This window comes from Nothoprocta perdicaria, unplaced genomic scaffold (genome assembly GCF_003342845.1).
Source record: "Nothoprocta perdicaria isolate Ctin4 unplaced genomic scaffold, notPer1 scaffold_103, whole genome shotgun sequence".
Classification (NCBI taxonomy): domain Eukaryota; kingdom Metazoa; phylum Chordata; class Aves; order Tinamiformes; family Tinamidae; genus Nothoprocta; species Nothoprocta perdicaria.
This window is the reverse complement of record NW_020454128.1, coordinates 2,506,926-2,529,669: the sequence shown is the minus strand read 5'-3', so window position 1 is coordinate 2,529,669 and position 22,744 is coordinate 2,506,926. Positions and strand designations below refer to the sequence as shown.

At 41.1% G+C, this 22,744-nt stretch overlaps 1 protein-coding gene across 2 annotated transcripts in view; it reads left to right on the top strand.

Annotated features, from left to right (window-relative positions):
- The window catches only part of LRRTM4 (leucine rich repeat transmembrane neuronal 4), a 96,106-nt gene extending 87,573 nt beyond the window's left edge, over positions 1–8,533 (top strand). For both annotated transcript variants that reach the window (XM_026043675.1, XM_026043669.1), the window contains exon 3: positions 7,848–8,533. In XM_026043675.1, the coding sequence (XP_025899460.1) occupies positions 7,848–8,069 (222 nt within the window). In that variant the 3' untranslated portion in view covers positions 8,070–8,533. The remainder of the gene's footprint in view (positions 1–7,847) is intronic.
- The last annotated feature ends 14,211 nt before the right edge of the window (positions 8,534–22,744 follow it).

Genomic DNA, 22,744 nt, shown 5'->3' with positions numbered 1-22,744 from the left:
CCTTTTCCTTTTCCTTTTCCCTCTTTCTTGAATGATGCCTATGGGGAAAAAAGAAACAGTCCAACATTATGTATGTGGGCATTATATATTTCCAGGCTGCGTTTGCTTTTACAAAATGCTGCAGATTAACCTGGGAAGCAGGGTCTCGAGAAGGAAATATCCGCTAGCTAGACATGAAAGGCAAGGATGAAGACCTCTTCTCCTTTAAAAGCAGGTGGAAGGATCTCAGCATGGTTAAGGGAATTGGTTGAGTCTTGCTGCGGAGTAAGCACAGGAGCTGGCGTCCCAGTGTTATGCTCCAAATTCACACTGCATCAGGTCTGCTGAGGGAGGTGTCACTGGTGTGGACAAGTGGCGGTGGAGCCCTCAGCCAAAGGACGTTTTGGGAAAATGGATGTACTCTTATTTGCTTTTTGCATTGTGGGTCAGGGGAGCTGGAAAAACAAACAGTGCTCTGGTTTGTCTTGCGGAGCAGAGGATGGAGGTTACAGCTCCTCACACTTGCTTCTCATCTGCAGCGGTTCTCCTGATAGGTAAACATGGGGCTAATAATGCAGCCTACCTAGCTGTCACTTTGCTGGGAATGCTCCTGTTGACACCTGGATGTTTCCATCACGGCCTCTAAACCCCTTGGAGAGAYGGGCGTCGTGCCTGCCTTAAATGCACATTAAGGCTGCGTTTCCTTCAGTTCACCTTCCAAGGGAAACGGTGCAGCTGTTCATTGTTTGCAGCACTTACTKCAAGAGATTCGTTTTCAGGAGATCATTTTTTCCCTTGGAACTTCATAAAAGCCTTTGAGCTCCTGGCCACAAAGACACGGTGAATAACTACGGGGGCTGCAAGCTTTGATGCAGAGCTGCTCTGCTTTACAAGGGCTCAGAAGTCAATCGGCGGCACRTTCCCTTCCTCACGTGGCAACGGGAAGAGACGGCGTTGCGTGGTGGTGTGTTGCAGCGGGTTTTGAACCCSTGCTCCCAAAATTCCTGCAGCACGGGAAGGAAGAGGGTAACCATGTCAACCCGTGTCCAGCTGGCAGCCGGGCGCTGCGCTGCTGTCAGTTCGTTCGCGTTGTCTCGCCTAAGCGGCTGGTTTGATAAAGAGGGAGCGAGGGCTCTGGGGCTGTTTCTTAGAGCCGTTGGGATTGTGTCACTCCTAGTGTCACAGCAAAAGTTGGATGTGATTGCGCTACGTGTTGGCCTTTCTGATTGCATTTGTGTTTTGATGCAAGCTTGTGCACCTTATTTCAGGGCAAAGAATTGGCAGGGGAATTACAATTGCTGGGAAACCAATGGATACGTAAATAACCTTTCCCTGTTTGCATTTGTATGAGTGGGAGCAGACATAGGCCTACAGAAGAAGATATTCACTAAATTAAGGTGTCACCCAGATGATTCTGTTTTAGCCAGGATCCCCGTTGTTCTTGTTCCTTCTGTGACAAATTACGATTGTTACTGAAATATGTCAAATGTTGTAAGTCTTGTTCTGATCTGAGCCCTTCTCTGCTATGCACTCCCATGGAGCTCTATTTCAAGATCACCAGAAAGCTTACATTGCCTTATAGAGAGGTGCTGTTGATTTGAAAAAGCATAGAAAGAGTTGGACTTAATGGGAAAAAAGAAACAAGATGATAGTTTTACTAGCCAGAGTTGTAGACYGTCTCTAATTGATTTAATTACCCTTAATCTAGTTATCTGGAGCACTGGGAYCAGGTGTTAAGGTTCTGAAACATAGGGTGCCCCTCAATGCAAAAAAAGCAGATCTTTTGCCAATGTGACTGGCTGTATTTGGGCCATACCTTAACATTGCCATGTATCCAAGTATGCATTACCCCTAGTCAAAAGTGTGGTAGAAAAGTCATGGATTAGAGAAATACACAGGTATTAAGTGTATGAAAGACTTTATTATTCAGGAACTTGGAAACATCTACCTCATAGATGCTGGATGAGTAGCAGGGCTGGTTCTGACAGATGCTGGGTCCTGACAAAGGACCCAGAGAGCCGAGAGGGACAGACCTGCCAGGTCGAGAGTCACCCACGGAGAGGACTGGTCCAAGTGACACTGTCACGAACCTTCTCGTTTGCAAGGGAGGCCATGGGCAAGATGCAAGAGAATGGGAACAGGCTTGAAGTAAAGCACTCCCCGGAGTGAGGCACCAAGCAAACAGTGCCAGAAAGCAGAGAGAAACAACGATCAGAGACAAGATGACCAGCAATATCAATTAAATATTTAATTACCGTACAACACTTTTCACTTGTTTGTTTGAAGAACTTCACAATAAGGAAGCACAGGGGGGTGTTAAGGTGCATTTTATGGTTATAGKTGTTTCCAAATGCAGCTGAGAATAATTCTTGAACTTGGAGAGAACTTTAAGGTGATTTTAGAGAGCCAAGAACCGAGCCTAGTTATCTCATGCAGGAATAACAGCTTCAATTCCTTTTTTTTTCTCAGTTTCCTTTCTATTTTTATATGCGTAGTGATACCTGTCTTTGATAAAACCTTTGATGCAGGTATTTAACTCTCTGCATTGCCTGGGGGGAGTTCTTTGACCTCTCTTTATTCATCTGTATAATGAGGATAATGATGCCTATTTGCCTCAAAGCAGCAATGGAAGACTTAAATCTGAATAATGATGGTAGAGCCCTTGGATGAAAGCTGCACCACAAGGGCAAACAACTTGGGTTTGTTTGCTCTTGTTGCAACTGTGATCTGACTTCATGAATCTCTSAGGCTGTAAACGAGCTTGAGAACTGATGGACTGGAGCATGTCCACTCTGAATCCTGACTACTAATATTATGACCTGTGTAGATTTATTCATGGGTTTGTTGGCCTCTGTATTCTCTCTTGTATCCGTGTTTAAAGTTGCTTCAATAATTTATTTACTTGACAGGCTTATTTGATGCTGCTACTGTGAAGTCAGCTGATGAAAAGAGAGACCAAAGAAAAGGGATTTGATGAGAAGTCTAATGGATGGAAATGAAACAGGGAAACAGTGGGCAAATGAGTTGCCTTTTGGGAATGCACCCTCGTTTCTTGGTCCTTCACCGTGCACTTTAAGCAGTAATTCCTCTTCAGCTGTTCTGCCAGCAGCTCTATTTGCATTAAAAAAGATCTGAGCTTGATCCATCTTACACGAGACTAAGGGTGATCTTCAGAGTGTCATAGCACAAACATTGACAGTCCCATAGTCATGTGTATTCTCTGGTGGTGCTTTTAAGCACAGCTGTATGTGTGTTGATGATGAAGCCATCCAAAACACAGTCTGCTTCTCTTGGCACGCTTGAGAGCTGAGTCTCATCCCTGGCTCTGAAATGATACTGGTGTTTTATTTCAGATTGGTGTTATACTTTCGATATGGGTCTCGAGACCCTTATGGGTCTGTAATGGGCTTCAATTCACATCACAGGACAGGGTCAGAGACCGCGGATGGAGTTCTCTGGAGATGAAACTCAACTGAATGTGCTCCTGAACATGGAGCTGAACATGGAAGCGAACATGTTCCTCATGGAACACCTGACTGGACATGTGTTGCTGTTATCTCTCTGGAATGCGTATGGTGTGGACATGGTGCACAGATCACCAAATCTTGTGATGTGCAGATGTGTTTGTGCTGGACACAACYATAGTGGCTGTATGATACGGGAATTCACATAAGAACAGAAAATCTGCATTCGTGTTTTTAGCTTTTTGAAAAATCTGTCCCTCAATCTGTGCATCGGCTTCCAGATCTTTTGCTAGTTTGCTATCTTCCTCTCTCCCACCGTTCATCTGTCGTGCCTGTCTGGAGCACAAGCTCTTCAGGGCAAAGGCTCTTCCTAAATGCATGAGCAGTGCTTGCCACGATGCAGTTTCCATTTAGCTCCAGACCTGAAGGCGCCACAAATAAACATCAGGTTATAGATTACAGGAGGGGAATTTTTTTTTATATATATCTTCTCCCAATCTGGTTTACCCTTGCATAGCTAGGGATTGAGCCATGATATTGCCTTGATCTTACAGATGAACTAGGCTGAGTATCTGTTCTAGATGGCTGCAACTAGTGTCGACTTGTCAACGAGAAAAAGAGGAAGATCCCTTGCTGTTAACACAGGCCCTTCCAGCACCCCAGCAAAGCACCAAAATAATGCTGCACTCTGGAAAAAAATATTGAGTTACTAAGATTCCTTGCTGATCCTTTCTGACACACAGGAATTACCTTTTCCAACCAGAATGAGTTTGAAAAATATGAGAATAGCTGGAGAGCGTTTGGCTCGCGCTTGGCTGTTTGAGAGACTGTTCGAGTGTGCAGTTTCTGTTGGCGTGAGCAGCAGGTATTTCCAGCAGTGGCTCCTTCGGTTTTCCGAATCTAGCTCCCGGGGCCGATTTTATTTTCCAGCAGTTCCAACCCCTTCTTTTCAATTATAGTCTGTCACTGCTAAGGCGTTCAAGCTCAAAAATGGTCCAAGCAGGTATGGTTATTTTTGCGACAGATTCATTGAGGTTCATTGCCTCGGAACAGATTTGAGGATCCTTTGGTTTTCCTGCAACATTCGCAGTGCAATTAGGTGGTAGACATGGAATGCCTGTGTGCTCTACAGCCCCCTCCTGGCTACATGCAATAGTGCTCAGCCGGGTGGTCCTGGTGCTTTATTTCTATTTGAATGCTTCAGAGCACTTCTTCAGAGCTGGTCTCAGGTTTCTGGTCAAATTTACACATTCCAATTTGTTTGCAACTAATTATAGCCTTGAATCCTTCCAGCTGGCAGATTTTTAAAGAGTAGAGGGGAGAGCTTGACACAGAGCAATCCCAAGAGAGTTTCGAGCTGAACTTGTGTCTGGATTGGTTCTCTGTTGCTTTTTAGATATAGGATAGAAAATTAAGAAACCTTCTTATTTTCGATTTCCTCAGAGAAAAGACGATTTGGACTTTCTCTACTTCTTAACCATTTTGGCCTTGCGATTTCCATCCCTGTCCCTTCCAGAGAGGCCATTCCTCGGGCTCAGGGTGCAAACTGGGAAGGCTCATCTCCTAGCAGCCCCGTTCTGTGCTGACATCAAGGCACTGCCTGCAAGGAGCCCCAGCTCCAGGTCCTTCATCCTGCAGACAGTGCATCCGCATCGGGAATCCTGGTGCCAATTTTTCACCCTAATTGCTTTTTTTTTTCTCTCAACCTGAAATGCGCTTTTTCCCCCCAGCTTTGCCCTTTTTAGCATCTGCCCTTCCTTCTCTTGGGTTGCTGCAAGACGCAGAGACTGTTCCTTAATCTTTCCACTTAAGGGGGCAATTGTATAAAGTCTCACGCCAATGCAAGTCATTTATCATTCCTATGGGGAAGCAATAGGGTTGCAGTCTCCTTTTCAGTGACTTTCAGTGATTTAGGGTTGCAGTCTCCCTTTCAGTGACTTTCAGTGATTTAGGCACACGCTCCCATCAGCAGTAATGGAAGTGACATGGGCACATCAGGAGGAGACGCTATCCCTTCTGCTGCTGGCTTAACATTCCTTCCCGTGTGTTTTTGCCCCCATACACACGGCTTTCTTTGCTAGGGATCAGTGGAGGCAATTAAAATCTTGTAATTTCTCATGAACAGAATCCTGCYGACATGCTCAGCCTAAAAGGGCTCCCTCCTGTGTCCAGGAAGATCTGTCCTTCCAATGATTTCTTTATTCTCTACCACCAAAAGAAATCTGTCACAAAGGAATTTGCCATCAAAAATCTTCTCGGGAGAAGTTAAATAATTTATTTGGTTTGTATTCATTTTACAATTGTGATACTTTCCTTGCTCCTCTGCTTTTAGATTGTTGTGACACTCCTGAACAGTGAGTCTGGGGACTAGACGGTCTGATGCACAGATCAGGTGCCACAACAGTAGTCTGGGCTTCTGTGGCTTTTTTTTTTTTTCTTTATTTCTCTCCATTTCTTTGTATAGAAAAGTCCCTTCAAATTGCATCCCCCAGCTTCCCTCATTTCACTGGATTGTGCTGTCATGGAATACAAGTGTGAGGGAACATACAGCCAAGGCTTGGATCAAAATTTATGACAGGTTATAGGAAAGAAAAGGAGGCTTTCTCATTTTTTAATATGGTGCATTCCCATCTCAACAACGCTTTGTTTACAATTGATGGTACTCCAAAACCAACCRGAGCAATTGGAACCAATCAATTCCAAAATTGAAAGAATTTTGTAGTGGAAATGCCGGTGGCCAGCGGCAGCAGAGGGGCGTGCAGGAGAGCGYGAAGGACTTGGTGTTTAAGGACCTCAATTTTTTTCTTAGCTCTATCTTTATTTTCTCTCAGGTAACTTCTCGTCCTTATTTCAGCTTTCTATACAGTGAGAAATGCATTTCCCATATACAAGGCCCGGGGATAACGATGGCATGCAGTCCTGAGATCCGGTTTATTTACTAAGGCAGGTAGTGACCTGCTTGAATTATTGCACTGTGGTTGTCTATATTGTTGTTTTGCTCAGAGGCCATAGCAGCTTAGGTTGCAGTCATGTTGTTTTAGCCCTACACAGACAGCCCCTAGCAAACTGTGGTAGGAAATAATATTCCCATTTTTCAGATTATGAACTGGCATGTGCAGGGTGACATTTGCGTAGGGGTCTCAGATATCAACTCCATAGCAATAATGAAACAATATAKAAATTACTTCAGAATCCAGAGCCAAAATTAAAATTTAATTTTCAGTAATTTAGATGTTCCTAAATATGTTTTTTGGTCTTTGAATGAAAAATAGACTGGTGTCAGCTCAGCTTAGAATAGCCAATGCTTCTATCCATCCTGTGAAGGCAGCTCTTGGAAGGCCTTGGTTTTGTTCTGGAAACCTGCTGTATCCAGTGCAAGTTACAGTTCATTGTGCTGTAACTGAACTTTATCTGCARGTGAATACAGTTTTCCTCTAGACTTCTACTGAGCCACTTTTGTATTCTTGCCATTCAACTGAAATGTAAAATGAAGAAATTTCCAGCTTAATTCCAGCTGGTAGGAGAGTTTTGGACTATTTCCAGGGTTCTGCAGGGGCTTTAAAGGGAGGGGAAATCTTAGCTGCATATTAGATCCAAATGCAAGAGGAGCTCTACCCCTGCAAACCTTATAATTAGCCTTAATGTCCTTGCGATGCATTGCTTTTTTTTTTTTTATGCTATTTGAATAAAGTACACCATGCAATGRAAATTTGTGATAAATTAGCTCTGTGGTCTTCATTTAAAGTTCAGCATGGAAAATAAAAAGGCATTTGTTACAAGATCGAGTTATGTGCAGGATATCTGCAGCTATAATGAGCTCAAGTTTTCTAGCAGTGTTAGAATAAACTCTTGCCTGTATCCCCCACAGTATTTTTTTTTTCCTAAAAGCATATTTCTTTCTACTTGATTGTCTCATCTCTTGGAGATGAKAAATTTATCATTTAGAAGTGTTTCTTTCAAGGGGAACTTTTTTTTTTTTTTTAAGCGTTTTCAGTGTAATTGTCACAGACAGATTGCCCCAGATAGGTCAGAATTCAGCAGGCTGGACTGTTTGGAAAGTCTGGCCGCTGATGGAGTGCTTAAGTGTAATCTGTAATCTAGGACGTTCCAAGGGGAATTCACCCGGTAAAGAGCCAGAACGCAGATTTGTACCAGACTTAACTTGCACCTACCAGGGATGAATTTCCATGGTCTTGTAAAGAGGGAACTCCATGTGCTGGGAACAACCATGGAGCTCCGAAGCTTTTTCTTGCTGCAAGAGCTGAGAGGTGCAATGACTACTTATATCGTAAGTGTATTGAGCAGCCACTGCATCTGAGACTACGTTGTGCTAGGTGCTTTACATACACGTGACTAAACACATTATTTACCTGTTTCTCTCTGTTTTTGATCTTTCTGGTGCAGGTACCTCACCACATGAAGACTTTACCTTATTACAGTTATGACCAACCAGTGATTGGATACTGCCAAGCTCATAAACCTCTCCATGTAAATAAGGGGTACGATACCATGTCCCGGGAGCAGGCTGAAACAACCAACCTGGAACTCAGTCGAGACCACAGCTTCATAGCTACAATCGCGCGTTCGGCCGCTCCAGCCATTTACATTGAGAGGATACCAAACTAATGATGGAGACACCTTCCTCCTGGGCGCARTGGGCAGTGCTTTGGAGGGACTTTTCATCTTAGAAGAGACCAGGGCAAGAAACTAAAATCAACCATTCCAGTTGCAGATGTTCCGACACGAAGGGAAGGGGAGAAAGCAAACTCCRCAGACTGTGGAAATGCAGTACCCACTGAGAACTTCAGGATTTCCTTTGCTTTAAACTTTCAAACAGATTCCTCAATGTAAATATTAAAGAGAGATTGTCAAGTTCTTATTAAAAAGATAGATTTCACTCTAGCTACATAAAGGGATGGATTAAGAGTTTTGTTTGTATATTTGATTTTTCTACATTGCACTGTTCCAGGGAAGGAGAACCACAGGTAAAAATTAAGGGGGACAGGGAGGGAAAGGGCTTGGGTGGGATTGTTGAGCCATGTTTCCTTATTAAGTGTTTATTACTCTTCAAAGATCTGTTTTCTTTATTTTTTTTCTTTCTAAAAAAAAATAGCTTTTTTTTTTCCTTATTTTTAAAGGTCGAGCAGTAATATTTCAAACTTCAGAAGTGGGCATTAAAGCTCATGTTGTACCAAAAGGACATTGGCAATTGATGCAACAGACACAAAAAACTTGGGTGCATGTACATTTAAGACACAGGCTGTACACTATGGAGGGTGCTTTAGATTTTTACTTCGTTGTGCTTCATTGTTGAAATTATAATTCCTTTTTGGTCTCTAAGAAAGGGGAAAACACGCAACGGAGTATCAGCTCTCATATTTACAGTCCAGCGGTGCCGTAAGCAAAATTAATGGACATTTGGAAACCAAAATGGAAGTGATGTGCTTGAAATGGATCAGATGGAAAATCTTTTAAAGCAAGAGTATTTTGGTGAAACTCACTGGCTGACGCAATTTCTAAAACACAGGAGAATGTGTACATTGGTTTTGGTTTTGCTTTTTTAAAAAAATAATTATTATGATCAGTTAGCTTTTGTGTAGTTTTTATCAATAAAATGACAACAAAAACAGTGGTGGAAAAAAAATAAACATTATTTTGTGGTTGGGAGACCCCAACCAAAGTACTGGTCGAATGGTTTCTCTGGATGTGTGACACCGTGACCCAGGGGCAATTAGGGAACAGTAACTTTGTCCTGTTTCGCCTCTATCTCACCTCTCAGAAGAAGCTATAGAAATTGTTTAAAGTTTGAAAAATTAAAACATAAAAAAACTCAATTTATTTGGCCTTGTAAGAAATGGTTAAAAGATGATTTTATCAGAGCACCTATTTAAACCTAGGGAACGGGAGGAGGGAGAAGAGGCTTTTATGTATACATGTATATAAAAGGGTTTTTTTTCTTTTGTCAGAGAGCTGGCTGTTACAATGGAAAACTTGAGATAAAGCGAAGACAGTCCAGATTAGAAAATAAGGTATAAATTCTTAACTGGAGGGAGAATAACTTTAGAGCAATGAGTGTTAGGATATAATGAATTTCTTGTGCTTTCAGGTATTTACTTTTGGTGTTTTTATGGGAAATAGAATTGGCTATAAGGTAAGGGTTTAATGTGTGAATTTCTGGAAGTGCTGAGTATTGTATCCTGTACACAATATTGTCTTCTATGTTTCTCACCTTAAAAACATGGGTTTGGGGTATTTTTTGAATAAAAGAAGAAATATGTATAGATGCATTCTTTGAGCTAGCCAGCTTGTAGGGAAACACGTAAGTTCAAAGTCAAATTGATGCATTGAAGATAATATATTCAGAAATAATTAAACAGGGAATGAAACAATAAGCAAATAAATGAAATGAAACAATTAAAAGGTTAGACGATGAGTTTACAGCTGGTTGAATTAGACATCTTTGTATCTGTCAGCTTTAGCAGCACTAGAGACAGAGGCAGAAAGCCGCKTGAAACACCAGGCTGCTTCAAATTGAGTTTATAACATTGACCCACAGCCTGTTGAACTCAAAATGAAAAATCTCCTTTGATTTCAATGGGCTCTGGATCAGCAATAGAATCCATTTCATAGAGCATCTAAGGTGGAATGGCATTTCTGTGCTCTGGAAGATTAGGATGGTAGGGCTTTTATTAGAAAGTTCATAACAAAAAATGTAATTCTGGTTCAGTCTTCTAGCTGGCGGTTGTGTGTACGCCAGCCTGATGCTATCAAAACCAGCGAAGAAAATGTATTGCCCTAATACTTAATGTCTCTCTGTGTGTTTTTTCTTGAAATCCCAGCTGCTGGAGTCATGTGAATATTGGAGAATATCTATTTTATTTTTAAATTCTATTTCTAATCTTCCTGGATGCAACTTGCCKCACATTCTGGAAAAAGCAACTTGCGTAACTACTGAAAGGAAAGTGAAGGTAACAACCACCCAACCACTCCCACCCCTCCAACTCCTAATTGTTCATTTTCTGATTCAAACACACTCTCACAATGTAAGGTCAGCAGTCATTTGGTAGATATTTGGAACTGACCATTTGGGACCTCCTGTGGCCCACTGCAGTCAGATCCCAGATTTCCTTGCAATTTTGGGGATTTTTTGCTGCCTGATAACAAAATATGCAATTGTGGGCAATCTTCTGCATGGATTCACTTTTTTTTTCTCCTCCTGTGAGTGTTGCTGGGTTTCTGCTGATGCCAGTTTGGGAGAGGAGCCTGTTACTTTTCTTGGCACTCCTGAAGATGAAGGAGGTAATGTTCCAAGAAAGATTTGAAGACATAAAATTATACCTTGGTGCTAAAGGTCATACAGAACTAGATATTTATGTGCCGGGTTGCTTTAGCTCAAAGCAGGAGGAGTCATTGCGGCATGTATTAAGTAACCTGAATTCGTTTTATCCACTGCTAATTAGGCAGTTATAGAGATGAAACTAAAATGCCTCTATGCACACCTGCCTGGGATTCTACACAGTACCTCAGAAAATGAACCTCGTGTTACCTTGGCTGCAACTATAGCCAGAGAGACCCGATACAAGCTCTTTAGTTGTAAGGTAGAAATACTGTAGGCACCTTCAGCTCCAGTTTTTCATTGTAAGTTTCATATCTGTTTTTGTTTTTAAAGTGTCAGCTCCCGGAATCCTGTGATAATTTGACCACTTCAGCTTAAAAATGTGCATCCGCTTTTCTTAGGGAAAGTCTTTCTACTCCTCTTCATGCTCTTTCTTCATCCTCTTCAGTTCGTTTGATGGACATGACTGGGCTGCGAAGGGAAGATGAAGCGACTCACCCAAAGTTCAGGTAAGGCTCAAGAATGAGTATCTTTGTACAATATCTCTAATGTTTGCTTTCCTAACAAACTGCAAAGGGGGTTTTAGCCAAGCAAACTTACTGCTGAATGTGAGTTTATCACATGTTTATGGTCATTTTAATGGGGCTCAAGGCTTCTGCTTGCTAGCTCCAAAGACATGGTGCTCTTCAGYGGTGCTTTAAGTGAACATCGTATGAAATTTACTGCTTTTGATGTATACTTTAATTGCAGGTAAGAGAATATTTCTAAAATAGGTACAAATAAGCTGTAAAAAACYATACTGCTCTAAGTAAATTGGTGCTTTTTCTCTAGAAATTGCCAAATTTAGTCGGGAGAGAGGKGAATGTTCCAAAGTGAGCAGAAGCTGAAGCACTGCATAGCTGCAAAGCAGCCCTAATAGTGCTGTGATTCCTAATTAATGAGATCCTGCCTCTCATAGAGGCAAAATGCAGCTGATCAGATGCCACCTGGCCAGGGAGTTGATCTCATTCCCGCTGCATGCGTGTGGGTAGGAATGTTACATAATTAATTGCACAGTGATTGCAGGAACTCCCTGGGGACGTGCTGCTTCACCTGGGTGGTGTCAGGAGAGAGCYGTGGTGCTGACTGGGCTTTACCACACAATTTGGGGGAAATTGCTTTAAACTGTTCTCCACTCCTAGCTGTTAGCGTCTCTTGTTTCACCTCTGAGATTTTTAGGAGAAAACCTGCCATTTATATCCAGCGTTTTGCACCAGTGCAGCCATGGTGTCAGCGACAACTTTGGTACAGGTAAAACAAAAATGATAACAGAATAATAATACATTTAGGGGAAAAAATCACCATCTTCTGTACTTTCCCCACCATGGTATCTTTTGTGTTTAAAAGGCAGGTAAAAGCAATTTGTTAATGCAAAAACTGTGGTAGCTCATGACTTGCAATCATTGCTTCAGACTTCCCAGTGATCTGAAGCATCATTATTTCCTAAAAATGTGTTCTCAAAACAGCAGGATAAAAATGTGTTCTCAAAACAGCAGGAATTAGGGGATCTTTATAAACTGGTGAAGCGGGAAGAAGAAAGCATTTTCTTCCAAAGCCCTCTTGGGATCTAGAGTTGAAAGAGAGCTAGCCTAGTATATTGTGCAAGGAAAGGGAGACAAGGACACTGTTGTTTGTTTTAAGAAAATAAGGACTGACAATTTAGAACAAAGTATATTTTGTGTCACTGTCAATGCTTGTTTTCAGAAAAAAAAAAAAAAAAGAAGGTAAAGGCATGTGGACACTTAATTCAGTAAAAGCTGTGGCTACCTATATGAAATCATAGGATAGGAGAAAATTGTGGTTTGGAAAGGTCCAATGGAGATCATCTAGATCGGCATCCTGCTCAAAACAGGACTAACGGGACAGTTAAATCACATTTTAAAAGTTGCTTACTCCTTGTTTTTCTTTTTGCCTTGTGCTTCACCTGAGAAATATCTGCTTTCAGTGACTGATCTGTTGGGTGAGTTCTTTGGGCCAGCCTTGTGCAGGAGGCTGGACAGGTTGAGCACTGTAGCCCTTAGTCTGATCCTAACACCTTGGGATCTGTGATTTCTTCTAGATACGTCTACCCTTGAGACCGTTTYGAGGATGTGTTAGACTGGAAGAAGTTTAGATTAATACAGGCGTATTTCTCAACCATTCTCTGAAGTTTAGCACGTTGGAACACTTGGCATTTAAGATATGTGATAAAGAAATGAATCAGACCTTTTTTTCGAGTTAGTAATGTGATTTTAGTATTTCATTATTTCATTATTTCATTTCATTATTTCATTTTAGTATTTCATTTAGTATGTCATTACTCTCCATGGGATCCCAGTCCTGGATGCTGGGTCYGTAGCTGTAACTGTGGTATAAGGAAAAGAAGGAAAAGGCAGTTCCTCTCTGAAGAGCTTTCTAGCTGAGCATGGCTAAAGGCAAACTGTATGATTGCAAAAGAGCACGGGAACAGAATATTGGCTGTAAAAAGTACTGGAAATAGGAATGGTTAGTAGGTAAAATATGGTTAAAAGCATAACAGCGCCAACCCTAAAGCACTCAAAGCAATGCCAAGAATCTTCTTAAGAAGGAAGTGGAAAGAGGAGGGTACAGATAGCAGATTTTTGTGGGCAACTCCTCCAGTGCTCCAGGAAAGGCATGGTAGGAAGAACAAGTGTGCATGCCTTAAACAAACAAAAAAAAAACCCACAGAGATATGATAGAGACTGGCATTACCGAGTGATCAGAGGCAGGAATTGTATTTCATATCACTAAATCCGAAGTGTGGGGCTACATTCCTTTGGAAGTACCATATATAAGGCAAAGGAATGAGCAGGCCCRCAAACCATGAGAGGTAGTCCACAGATTGTAATTTACTAACAACATACTCACTATTTGCAACGTATTTATAGCGTATTATGTAAGATAAATGGTTGGCAAACATTTATAAAGTATTCATGGGACATGCCACTGTTCAGTGATTTATAAATCAGTGCAATAAAGTGTAAGCTGGTGACAACGTTTCAGATAAATTCATCACAAAATATTTGCTGTGCATCAGTAATTCTGATAATAATTAGCTTGCAGTTTATCTGCAGGGTCTTTGGGAATGATTTACAGATCATTTTCTTACTAGGTAAACTAGCAAAGGCTTGAAGGTTTACATAGATGATTTGCTAGACCTATTTGGCATTCACGTTTTTATCTGATCAAGGGTGAACAACTGAGCCCATTCTGTGCATCTTTGCTGAAAATACAGTGTAGTAGGATGCACGAGAGGACTTGGGAACGAACTGGAGATACTGGCCTGGGAATAATAGAACAACCCTGAGGGCYTTTGTCAACAATTAGTTTGAACACAGAGGCAGTGCCCGGGTCAGATCTCTGCCATGAGCTTTTGCTGTGCTCTTGGTTTCATCTGTTCCAGTCTCCACCTTTGGCAGCGTGTTTCCCTTTTGATCATCCTTTGCTTTTTGGTCTATGATGTTTCCAAACAGATTGACTCATTATGGAGCTTTAATAAAGTGATGCACTTCTATTGCTTGGGTACTGATGGAAATTTGAAACTTTTCCTTTTTTTTTTTTCCATTCTTTTTAACCCAGGTCATCCAGTAAGACATTTAATAGAAATGTTAATAGGAGCACAGCTGAAGAGGGGTGATTTAGTTCTGGTGGGGTGATTTAGTTCTGGTGGTTAATTCCTTTCACCTGAGTGTAGTTACAGGCTCTTTGCTGTGCTTGGAGGTTGCTGGTATGGCCCTGCTTCAGTTGTGCTGGAGGAGCTTGCAACAGAGGAAGGAAATGCCTTCAGTTCTTCCAGAAGTAAGTATCTGAAGTATACAACTCYTAAGATATACCAAGATAGGGACTTTTTGGTTTTTTTTACTAATAGAAATTGTATCTGTTGGGATGCAAATGTAGATTAGTTTAGATTTATCTCTACAAATATATATCAGATGTTCCTGGTGGTCTGATAGATCAGCAATGCAGTGCTTTTTTTGGCTTATGCTCTCTGCTTTGGAGACTGTAGTTGGTTTTAGAGTCACAGAAGATAGAATAACATGTATTACTATTTGTAAAATTGGCATTCCTATATCTACTTATATTTTTGTATCCATATATCTATCTGTGCTCTTATTTATATAGATAGTAATTTTCTACCATGCCGGTAGAAAATATTTAGACAAGTGGTAAAACTGTAATGAAGATAGAGGGTATTAATTATGGTGTCTTTTGGTTGGTAGTTGRTTGATATGGTTTATTTTCCTTTGATAAAGTTTTTAGTGAATAACTGTAGCGCCCTGAAATGATGAATAGAGGCATCCAAACCACAGTCGTATTGGAAATTGCAGGTAGRCCTTATGTAGCTGTTTTGCTTTGAGTTTCCCTGTTAAAACTGAGTTCTTAAGAACAGCTAGAACAGTAAAACTCCATTTGTGCTAAACGGGACTGTATAAATTCCATATACCTTGTGCATGGACTTTATTAGCTCTGTTCCTACTAAGAACAACCTTCAGGCCCTGGGCAAAGTGAGGGCAGCAATATGAGAGTCTTACATGATTGATTTGCATAGTTAGGCTCATGGTGGCAATAACCATCACAAGAAAATGTTGATTGATAGCCCTGGACAGCATGCCYATGGAGTGTTGGACATCTCAAGTAAGGAGATCGGTTTGAAGCTTTGATGCAGGAACAGGTAAAGCCTCAGGTATTATCATAGGGAGCCATCACTTCAGTGTGAGCAACCCTGGCCTCTCCTCAGGTCTTAGATTATTACTATAATGTGCTTGGGCATCTTGATTGAAAGGCTGTGAACTTAYGTCTTGTCCAATACTCTTTGACAGATACTCTGTGGCACACCTGGCTCTTCTCTCATGTCATATCTTGCATCTTTAAATTATAAGCTCCTCTGGGCAAGACTTGGCTCTTTCCATATGTTTCTTGGTGGAATGCTGTGCATGCTGCCAGAGTCTGATAAATAATGCAAACGACAGATGGTTAAGACAGGTTGATGGAGATATAGATGAAAGAGTAGAAGTCTGTGCTGTGGTGTCTGAAAGTTCAGATTTAAATTAACTGATGATGCATAAYAGACAGGGATAGATGTTAAAGTTGTGCAGAATGTAGCTCATGTGAACTTGGTTTTGGCTGCGTTATTGTAGAGAGCTGCATTCAGATCTGCTATACAGTACTAAATGTTCAGTGGAGCTCAGATGCAGTTTGCATCTCTCCATACTTGGCTAGCATAGTAGCCACAGATAGGAGATCTTTTTAGAATTGTGGAGAGTTTTTGTTGTTGTTGTTGCATCATGCAAGGCCAGCGGTGACAAAATATTCTTTACTTTCTCAAGCAAGACAATAGAAACAAATTTTAGTATGGGTCACCTTACTGTGTCTTCTGAGAAAGGAAAACTGAGTGAGTGCTCACAGCAATGTTCTGCCAGTACTGTAGAAGAAGCCCCTCAGGAGGGGCATCTTGATGTTTTGGGAGCAAACTTGGAGGAAAAGTATGAGATCTTTACCTCGATCCAAGATCCAGCAAGAAACTGAGGTGTTTCTTCACCTCTAGTTTTATGCTCAAAGTTGATTTTAAGTATCAAGCAAGGAAGAACTTGCTGTGCTATGGAGAAGATAGATCRGGGACAAGGAGGTCAAATGCAAGGTCAACTTTTTTCAGTAGTTATTTGGTATCTCAGGTGTGTAAAATCTTGCTAATCATTATCAGATGTTTCATAGTAGCCTTCCACAGATGCATATGATTCCACAGGCTGCAAGGCAGTGGAAAAGTCCACCTCAACATTTAACCATATTGTTAGTGGCAAAAAATAATGCCACTTTAAAATGAAGTTTTGGAAAAGATGGAAAGTCCTGTTTGAACATTAAAAAAGGAAGGGATTTTGTTCTAGGGAAGTATATAACAAAATGGAGATAGATTTGTAAAGACCATGAAGTGCACCGTGTCAGTTAAGAAAATACTTTGTTTTTCCTTTTGCATGGATTAAGCYGTAGTATTTTAGAGCAGTGCACTTCATGTATGGAATTGAGATCTACAGTAGAGGTTTCAAACTTCCAAAAGACAGTGTTATTTCAATTGCACCAGAAAGTTGGTTTGCAATCTGTTCGGTAAATAATATATGTATACTTGCGAAGAAAGCAAAAAATCAATACCTAGTGCAAGTTTAGCTCTGCGTGAATCCTAAGGAAATGTCAACAGTTTCTCTGTGCTGTTTCTATTATGATCATCAAATGGTTTAGGCCCTCTTTTGAAACAGTCTTTCAGTGATGGCTGTTGCTTCCTGGTGAACTTCCTGCTGAATGTTTTGGGGGAAATCTGCAATCATGTATTTTTATGTTCGGTKATGAAACTTGAGAGACTTTCATCGTTTCTAGAAAAAGTAACACAAAGTGAGTAATGAAACGTGGTGTACCCCTTGTGCAACAGGTAACAAAACCGTGAGGMCTTGTCAGCCCTTTCCACGTGTTGACCGGGACATGTTGTCTACATGAAGGAAGGAAGCTAGTGCCCTATAAATGTGTATAGGGTTGGTTTCATGTGGTCCCCTGATGCCTGCTGAGAAACGGGAGGCAGGACATACTAAAGTAGCCTTTCTTCTACCTTGGGCCTTGTTTTGTTGCAGAATAAACCTGTTTCCTTCTCGTTTTGTCTTCTGAGATGGGTTACGAGTAGGAACAGAGAAACCCTGTGAGCGCTTCTCCCAGGATGTCAGCGTGTGGGAGCAGGAAACCTGTGATTTTCCAACTTCATTCCACGCTATCAAAGGCAGATATGGAACGATAGTAAGACTTGTGTATAAACCAGCCTAAACAAAAGCTTAGTACAAACCTTTGGCAATCTGATTAAAGACACATAATAAAATTGTAGGCCTTTTAGGCCTTTAGGCCTTTASGCCTAAAATTTTAGGCCTTTTAGGCCTTTTAGGCCTAAAATTTAGGGTGTGGTGGCCTTTGATGATACGACTTTGGCAATTTTGTTTTTCTCAGATGCTAGGTGAAAAAACCTGTTTTACAATGAAAAAAATAGTAATTACATTTGAAAGTAATGAATACTGATTATATTATTCACTAATCAGTAATAATGTTAAAGACTCTCTGACTTGGAGTTTTTCCTGTTGCATCTCCTGCTGATCCATAATAGAATCATGTTTTTTGCAGTTGTAAAATCAGCAGCTTGTAAATGAGTGTTAATACCTGGCTATCTATATTTTACATTAAAAAAARTCTACTTAAAAGTTTTACGTGGAGGCTGTTAAATTTTAGATTGCAACTGAGATACTGGCACTGAGTAGAATGAGTGCTCTTGGTGAAATTAGTTGGAGTATGTGGAAAAAGTCAAGTACTGCTTGCGGTGAGCAAGGGCATCCTAATCTTACTCCAAGGAGAAATAGATATGTCATGCCTGCAAGTAAGAGCTTTGTAGGTTCTTTTTCAGAGTCATTGATGCTTCAAGTTGCTTCCTGTTGGCGCCAGTGTAATTAATGCAGACGTAGAAATTTGGAAAGCAGCATCTGGATTTAGACCAGGAGATGAAGTGCCCAGGTTAAAATAGATATGGCTATTTTGGCTAGTGTCCTGAGGCATAACGGGGCAACTTTTGGGGGTCAGTATTAATTTTAGTAGGCCTCCTTGCTTTTTAGTTTTTTTGCCTTAGCGTATCTGTTTCAGGGGCAAAGTAGTAAACTGGGTTGAGATGTGGGATTCCTGGGACCTCATGAATTTGAACAAGAAATAATGGGGCATTTTAGCTGCTTTACTACTCATTAGTGCCTGAGTTCAGTGTAGGAAGAATGAAGTTGACATAAACTAGTGATTTCCCATGATTTGTAAGCATCTAGTTCAATGACTTAGAGCTCCATAAATATTTGCAAAACAGGATTTGGAATTAGCTCATGTAATGCATGCAAGCAACGTACTTTTCAATTTACTTATCAATGTAAACATTCATTTAAGTTAATGCTAATGCCAGTTTACATAACTTTACTTTCTGAAAAACAAGGAGATTTACAGTTTGCATGCATCTTCAAAGGCCTGGTCGTGGGTATCCAAGTCAGACTTTGAGGCTTAAGCCTGTTAGCAGAAACCTCACTGATTCAGATGATGGTGGATGTGGCAATGATATGCCAATATGTTGGTTAAAAACAATTGGATTGTGGCAGTAACATATTGGATAGTGCTTTAAATGACTGGAAATAACATGGGTTCTCTTCTCTTACCTGCTTTGATCTATGTATGCCAACTTGCACTTTATCTGTGCTGTGAGGAGTTTACAATTTGAATACAAAAGAAAGACAAGCACTTCTGATTTGCATATATAGTGCCTTAAATAAGTCRGCACATCATTGCTTGGAATCTTTAGGCATTGCTGTCATAGAAGTAACATTAACCATTTCATTTCCTTTTGCTATAAAGAGCTCTGTTCTTTCAGAAATACTTAACCATATTTCTTTGTCTCAGTGGGAAAAGACTTTGACAATTTATTCCAAATATTTTTTCCACTGTGAAATGCATGTCTCTTCTCTGAGAAAATAAATCTTTTACAAAGCAAATCTTTTTATATCTTTCTATTTTTCTACATGATTGTTTAGTAGATCCCAATCTGATGCATTATGTCTATGTGACTGAATATACAAAGCAATTAACAGTTATTATTGCTGCAAAAAGCATCTTTTCAAAAGATGCAGCTTTAATATAAAAGACTAATAGCTCATACTACAGTGTCCAAAAAATGATAATGGAGCCTGTTAATATTTAATAAGAGCTAGATTGAAGGAATGTTACATTATGATAATTTTGAAAGTTAGATTTGGAGTTTTCTGAATATTTGGAATAATTGCATCAGCATAAAAATATAGTGCCCAAGAACTGTATGTTGTGACAATATACCTCTGAAATGCTACTTGTCAATTTTAATAAAGCTGAAGAAACTTTCTATTTGTTRCCTATCTTTTTGTCTGGGTTAATGTTCTCTTGGGACAGGAGAAAAATAGTGATCTCTGGAGAACGTTATCATGTGGATCCTGCAATTGAGAGACCTTTCTGGTTGGACATAGTAAGGATGGGTGAGTTGTCCTACATCTGCTCTAACTGTTCCCCATAGCTTTTATCTTATGGAAACAGGATACTGGTAGGATAGTGGTGTTATTGAACCGTAGCCCCAGATAAATTTGGTTATGTTTGCATGTGTGCATTGAGTTCTGTTTGAGGTGCTGTCCCTGAGCCATGCTAGGGGAAGCTTTACCCCTGTAGTGTTAGCACCAGATATGAAATGAATTATGAAATGAATGCTTTGGCATCATGAAGGAAGCAGGCGTCGGAGCTAAACACGTGTGCAGTGCACAAAGCAAGAGGTGAAGGAGGAGAGGAACTGAGAGGGAATCGAGATCGGGGCACCGCTTTGAGTAGTTGCTCATTTTTGTGCCCCTTTTTAATTCCCTTTCTCAATACAGTAAATGAAGAAGCAGAGTCATGTGGCAATGGAGAGAGCCAGCTGAATGAACCGAACGGTGGTGGAAGTTGATGGTGAAAGAGATGTTTCTGAGGGCAACAGGAATGGAGCAGACGTTTGCTTCCAGGCTGCCAGTCAGCATGTTATCGAAGCTTGAAGTTCCTGGCCCCAGCTTTGCAGCAGGTTTCTGAAACCATCCTGGCAATGTGCTCTTTAGCACGCTTTCCCTCCCCTCTCATCTGAGGAGGCTATTTCTTTTCACGAGYGTGAATTTTCTTTCTCCTTCAGAACAACAAAGAATGCCTCCCCTTTGCTATTTCATCAAAGCTGGAAGTGGTCATTTGTCCTAGTCTTCAGATGTGGAACTGTTCCTTCATCTTCAAATCCCTTCTCTGGAGTTGATGCTTATGAAGGTGTATGAGGCAGGTCCTCAGAGTGCTCTTAGGAGCAGAGCAGTGGACTCCTTGCTGTTTGATCAGCAAGTCTCCCATCTATTTTCCTGAACTGTTGGGGCAACAAGTGGTTTTGTCTTTGTAGTTTTAAAACCGTTTGCTCAGCGAGCAGAAATTTGCCTGGAGCTTTGAAGTACTTGTCTACAAAACCATAGTCCAGCTCTTACATGTTTAGCCACCAAAATGAAACTGAGATGGGCCCAACGYTGACTAAAATTGCTCATGCTAAGCCTTTCTGATGTGATGTTGCTTTATGCACAGTTCTGCGTGTAAAATCAGTACTGTGCTTCTTCTCTGCCAAGATGTTTACATACAGATTCAATTAAGGACACTGCTCGTTTGGAGCAGAGAGAAATCTGGTGCTTAAGGCAGGGTTCCTTATAGGGCAAGTCTCTTTGAAAGACTGCACGTGCCCATCTCTCCCTTTCATATTCCTGTGGCACCCAGTGATCCAGTTGGAAGGTGATTATAAGTCCATTTATTCTGACATACTGTATACCCRGCCCTTGTAAGATCCACATGGAATAGACAGGCAGGGTTTTTATTTTCTTTCCAAAGTCAGGGTTGCTTGTTTGCAAAGGGGGCAGATTTCATCCTTTTTTTTCCTGTGTGTRTTTGACAGAGAGACAGGAGGGAAAGCCTTCCTTGTCAGCACGCTGTCTTCACTCTTCCCAGATGAAATGTTTGCTGAGCATCAGGCTGGTGTTTGACCCGCAGTGGAACGGTTGCATGCAGGTTGTAGTGAACACGTTGCAGAACGAATGGATGCCCTTTCTGAGAGGAGGGAGACTTTATTGTGCTTTATCACAGGTCACTGCAACGACAGTTTGGTACCTTCGAGGCTGTCACAGGGACTTGCCACATCTGCTCTCGTTGGGGGAGTCAAATGGAAATGGAAAGCCCTGAGCTGTGTAGTACATCCAACATCTCCTCCGACTTGCTGAGTCTGCTGCTATAGGTTTAGTTGTTGTCTGTTTTTCCTCCAGAGATTTGGTGAATTGTGGATTCATGCTCCAGAAATTCCTCATCGCAGAACTTGCTGCAATTTGAACACACAAGCTGCATGCTGTGTAGCAGGTATACAAGCTTCTACACTTCCCACTCAATTCAACGCTGAAAGAGTGAACCGTTGTTTTGTGATAAGCAGAGGACAACCCTGTGTCTCACAACCCCATCACTTTTCCAGTTAGGGAAATGAGCTCCCATTTCTGATTTTGCTTAACTATGGGGTTTTTTGAGCTCTTGTGCAGTTCCTGCGCAGCTTTGAAGGATATGTGGAATCGTATAGAAGTTTTTAGATTCGTTGGTACTTAAGAGAGAAAACCTTGAAGTTTTCTCCCGCTACTGATCATACAGGCAAGAAGGGAATAAGAAATTAGCTGTTTCAGATTTGTCATTTTGAAAATGCTATTAAGCTGCTCCAGTTTAATTTTGGTTAAGAGCTCTTTCATTATTAATGCAGAGAGGAAGTCATCTCTAATGATCCTTGAGACATGCCAAAGTGCTTTAAGATCAGTTTGGGTAGTCAGAGCGGTGTGAGTAATAAAACGTCTGCTCCATGAAGGACCTTTGCCCACCCTTGGCAAGGGAAGCTGGCAGGATGGCCTCTGCCAGGGGGTTTGCTGCTCACTTCTGACCCAATGTCTCTCCTAAAGATTCTTTCCATCTTTGCCTTTCAGACTTGCCTATTATTTCTCTGATTTTTTTCTCTCCCAGTATAGAAGCCTCCAAAGTTAAGTGCCCCAAGATGCAATATGACATAATCAATACAGTAACTTTTCAAGCTTGCCCAGACTTTAGATTTCTTTTTTCTCTTTCTGCTTCTTTTTCTCCTTCTGCTTCTTTTTCTTCAGTGTCTTGCTATCTGTCAACACGTGTTAATGGAGCCTACATACCCAGATGGCATCTGCACTCTGGTGGAAAATGTTTCAGCAGAGTACAGCAAGTAGTGGTTGAGGAGGAGGGAGGAATTTTCCTGCAAGTACTGTATTCTTGCAAAAACAAACTTGGATTCGCTTGTTTCCCCAAAGCCCAA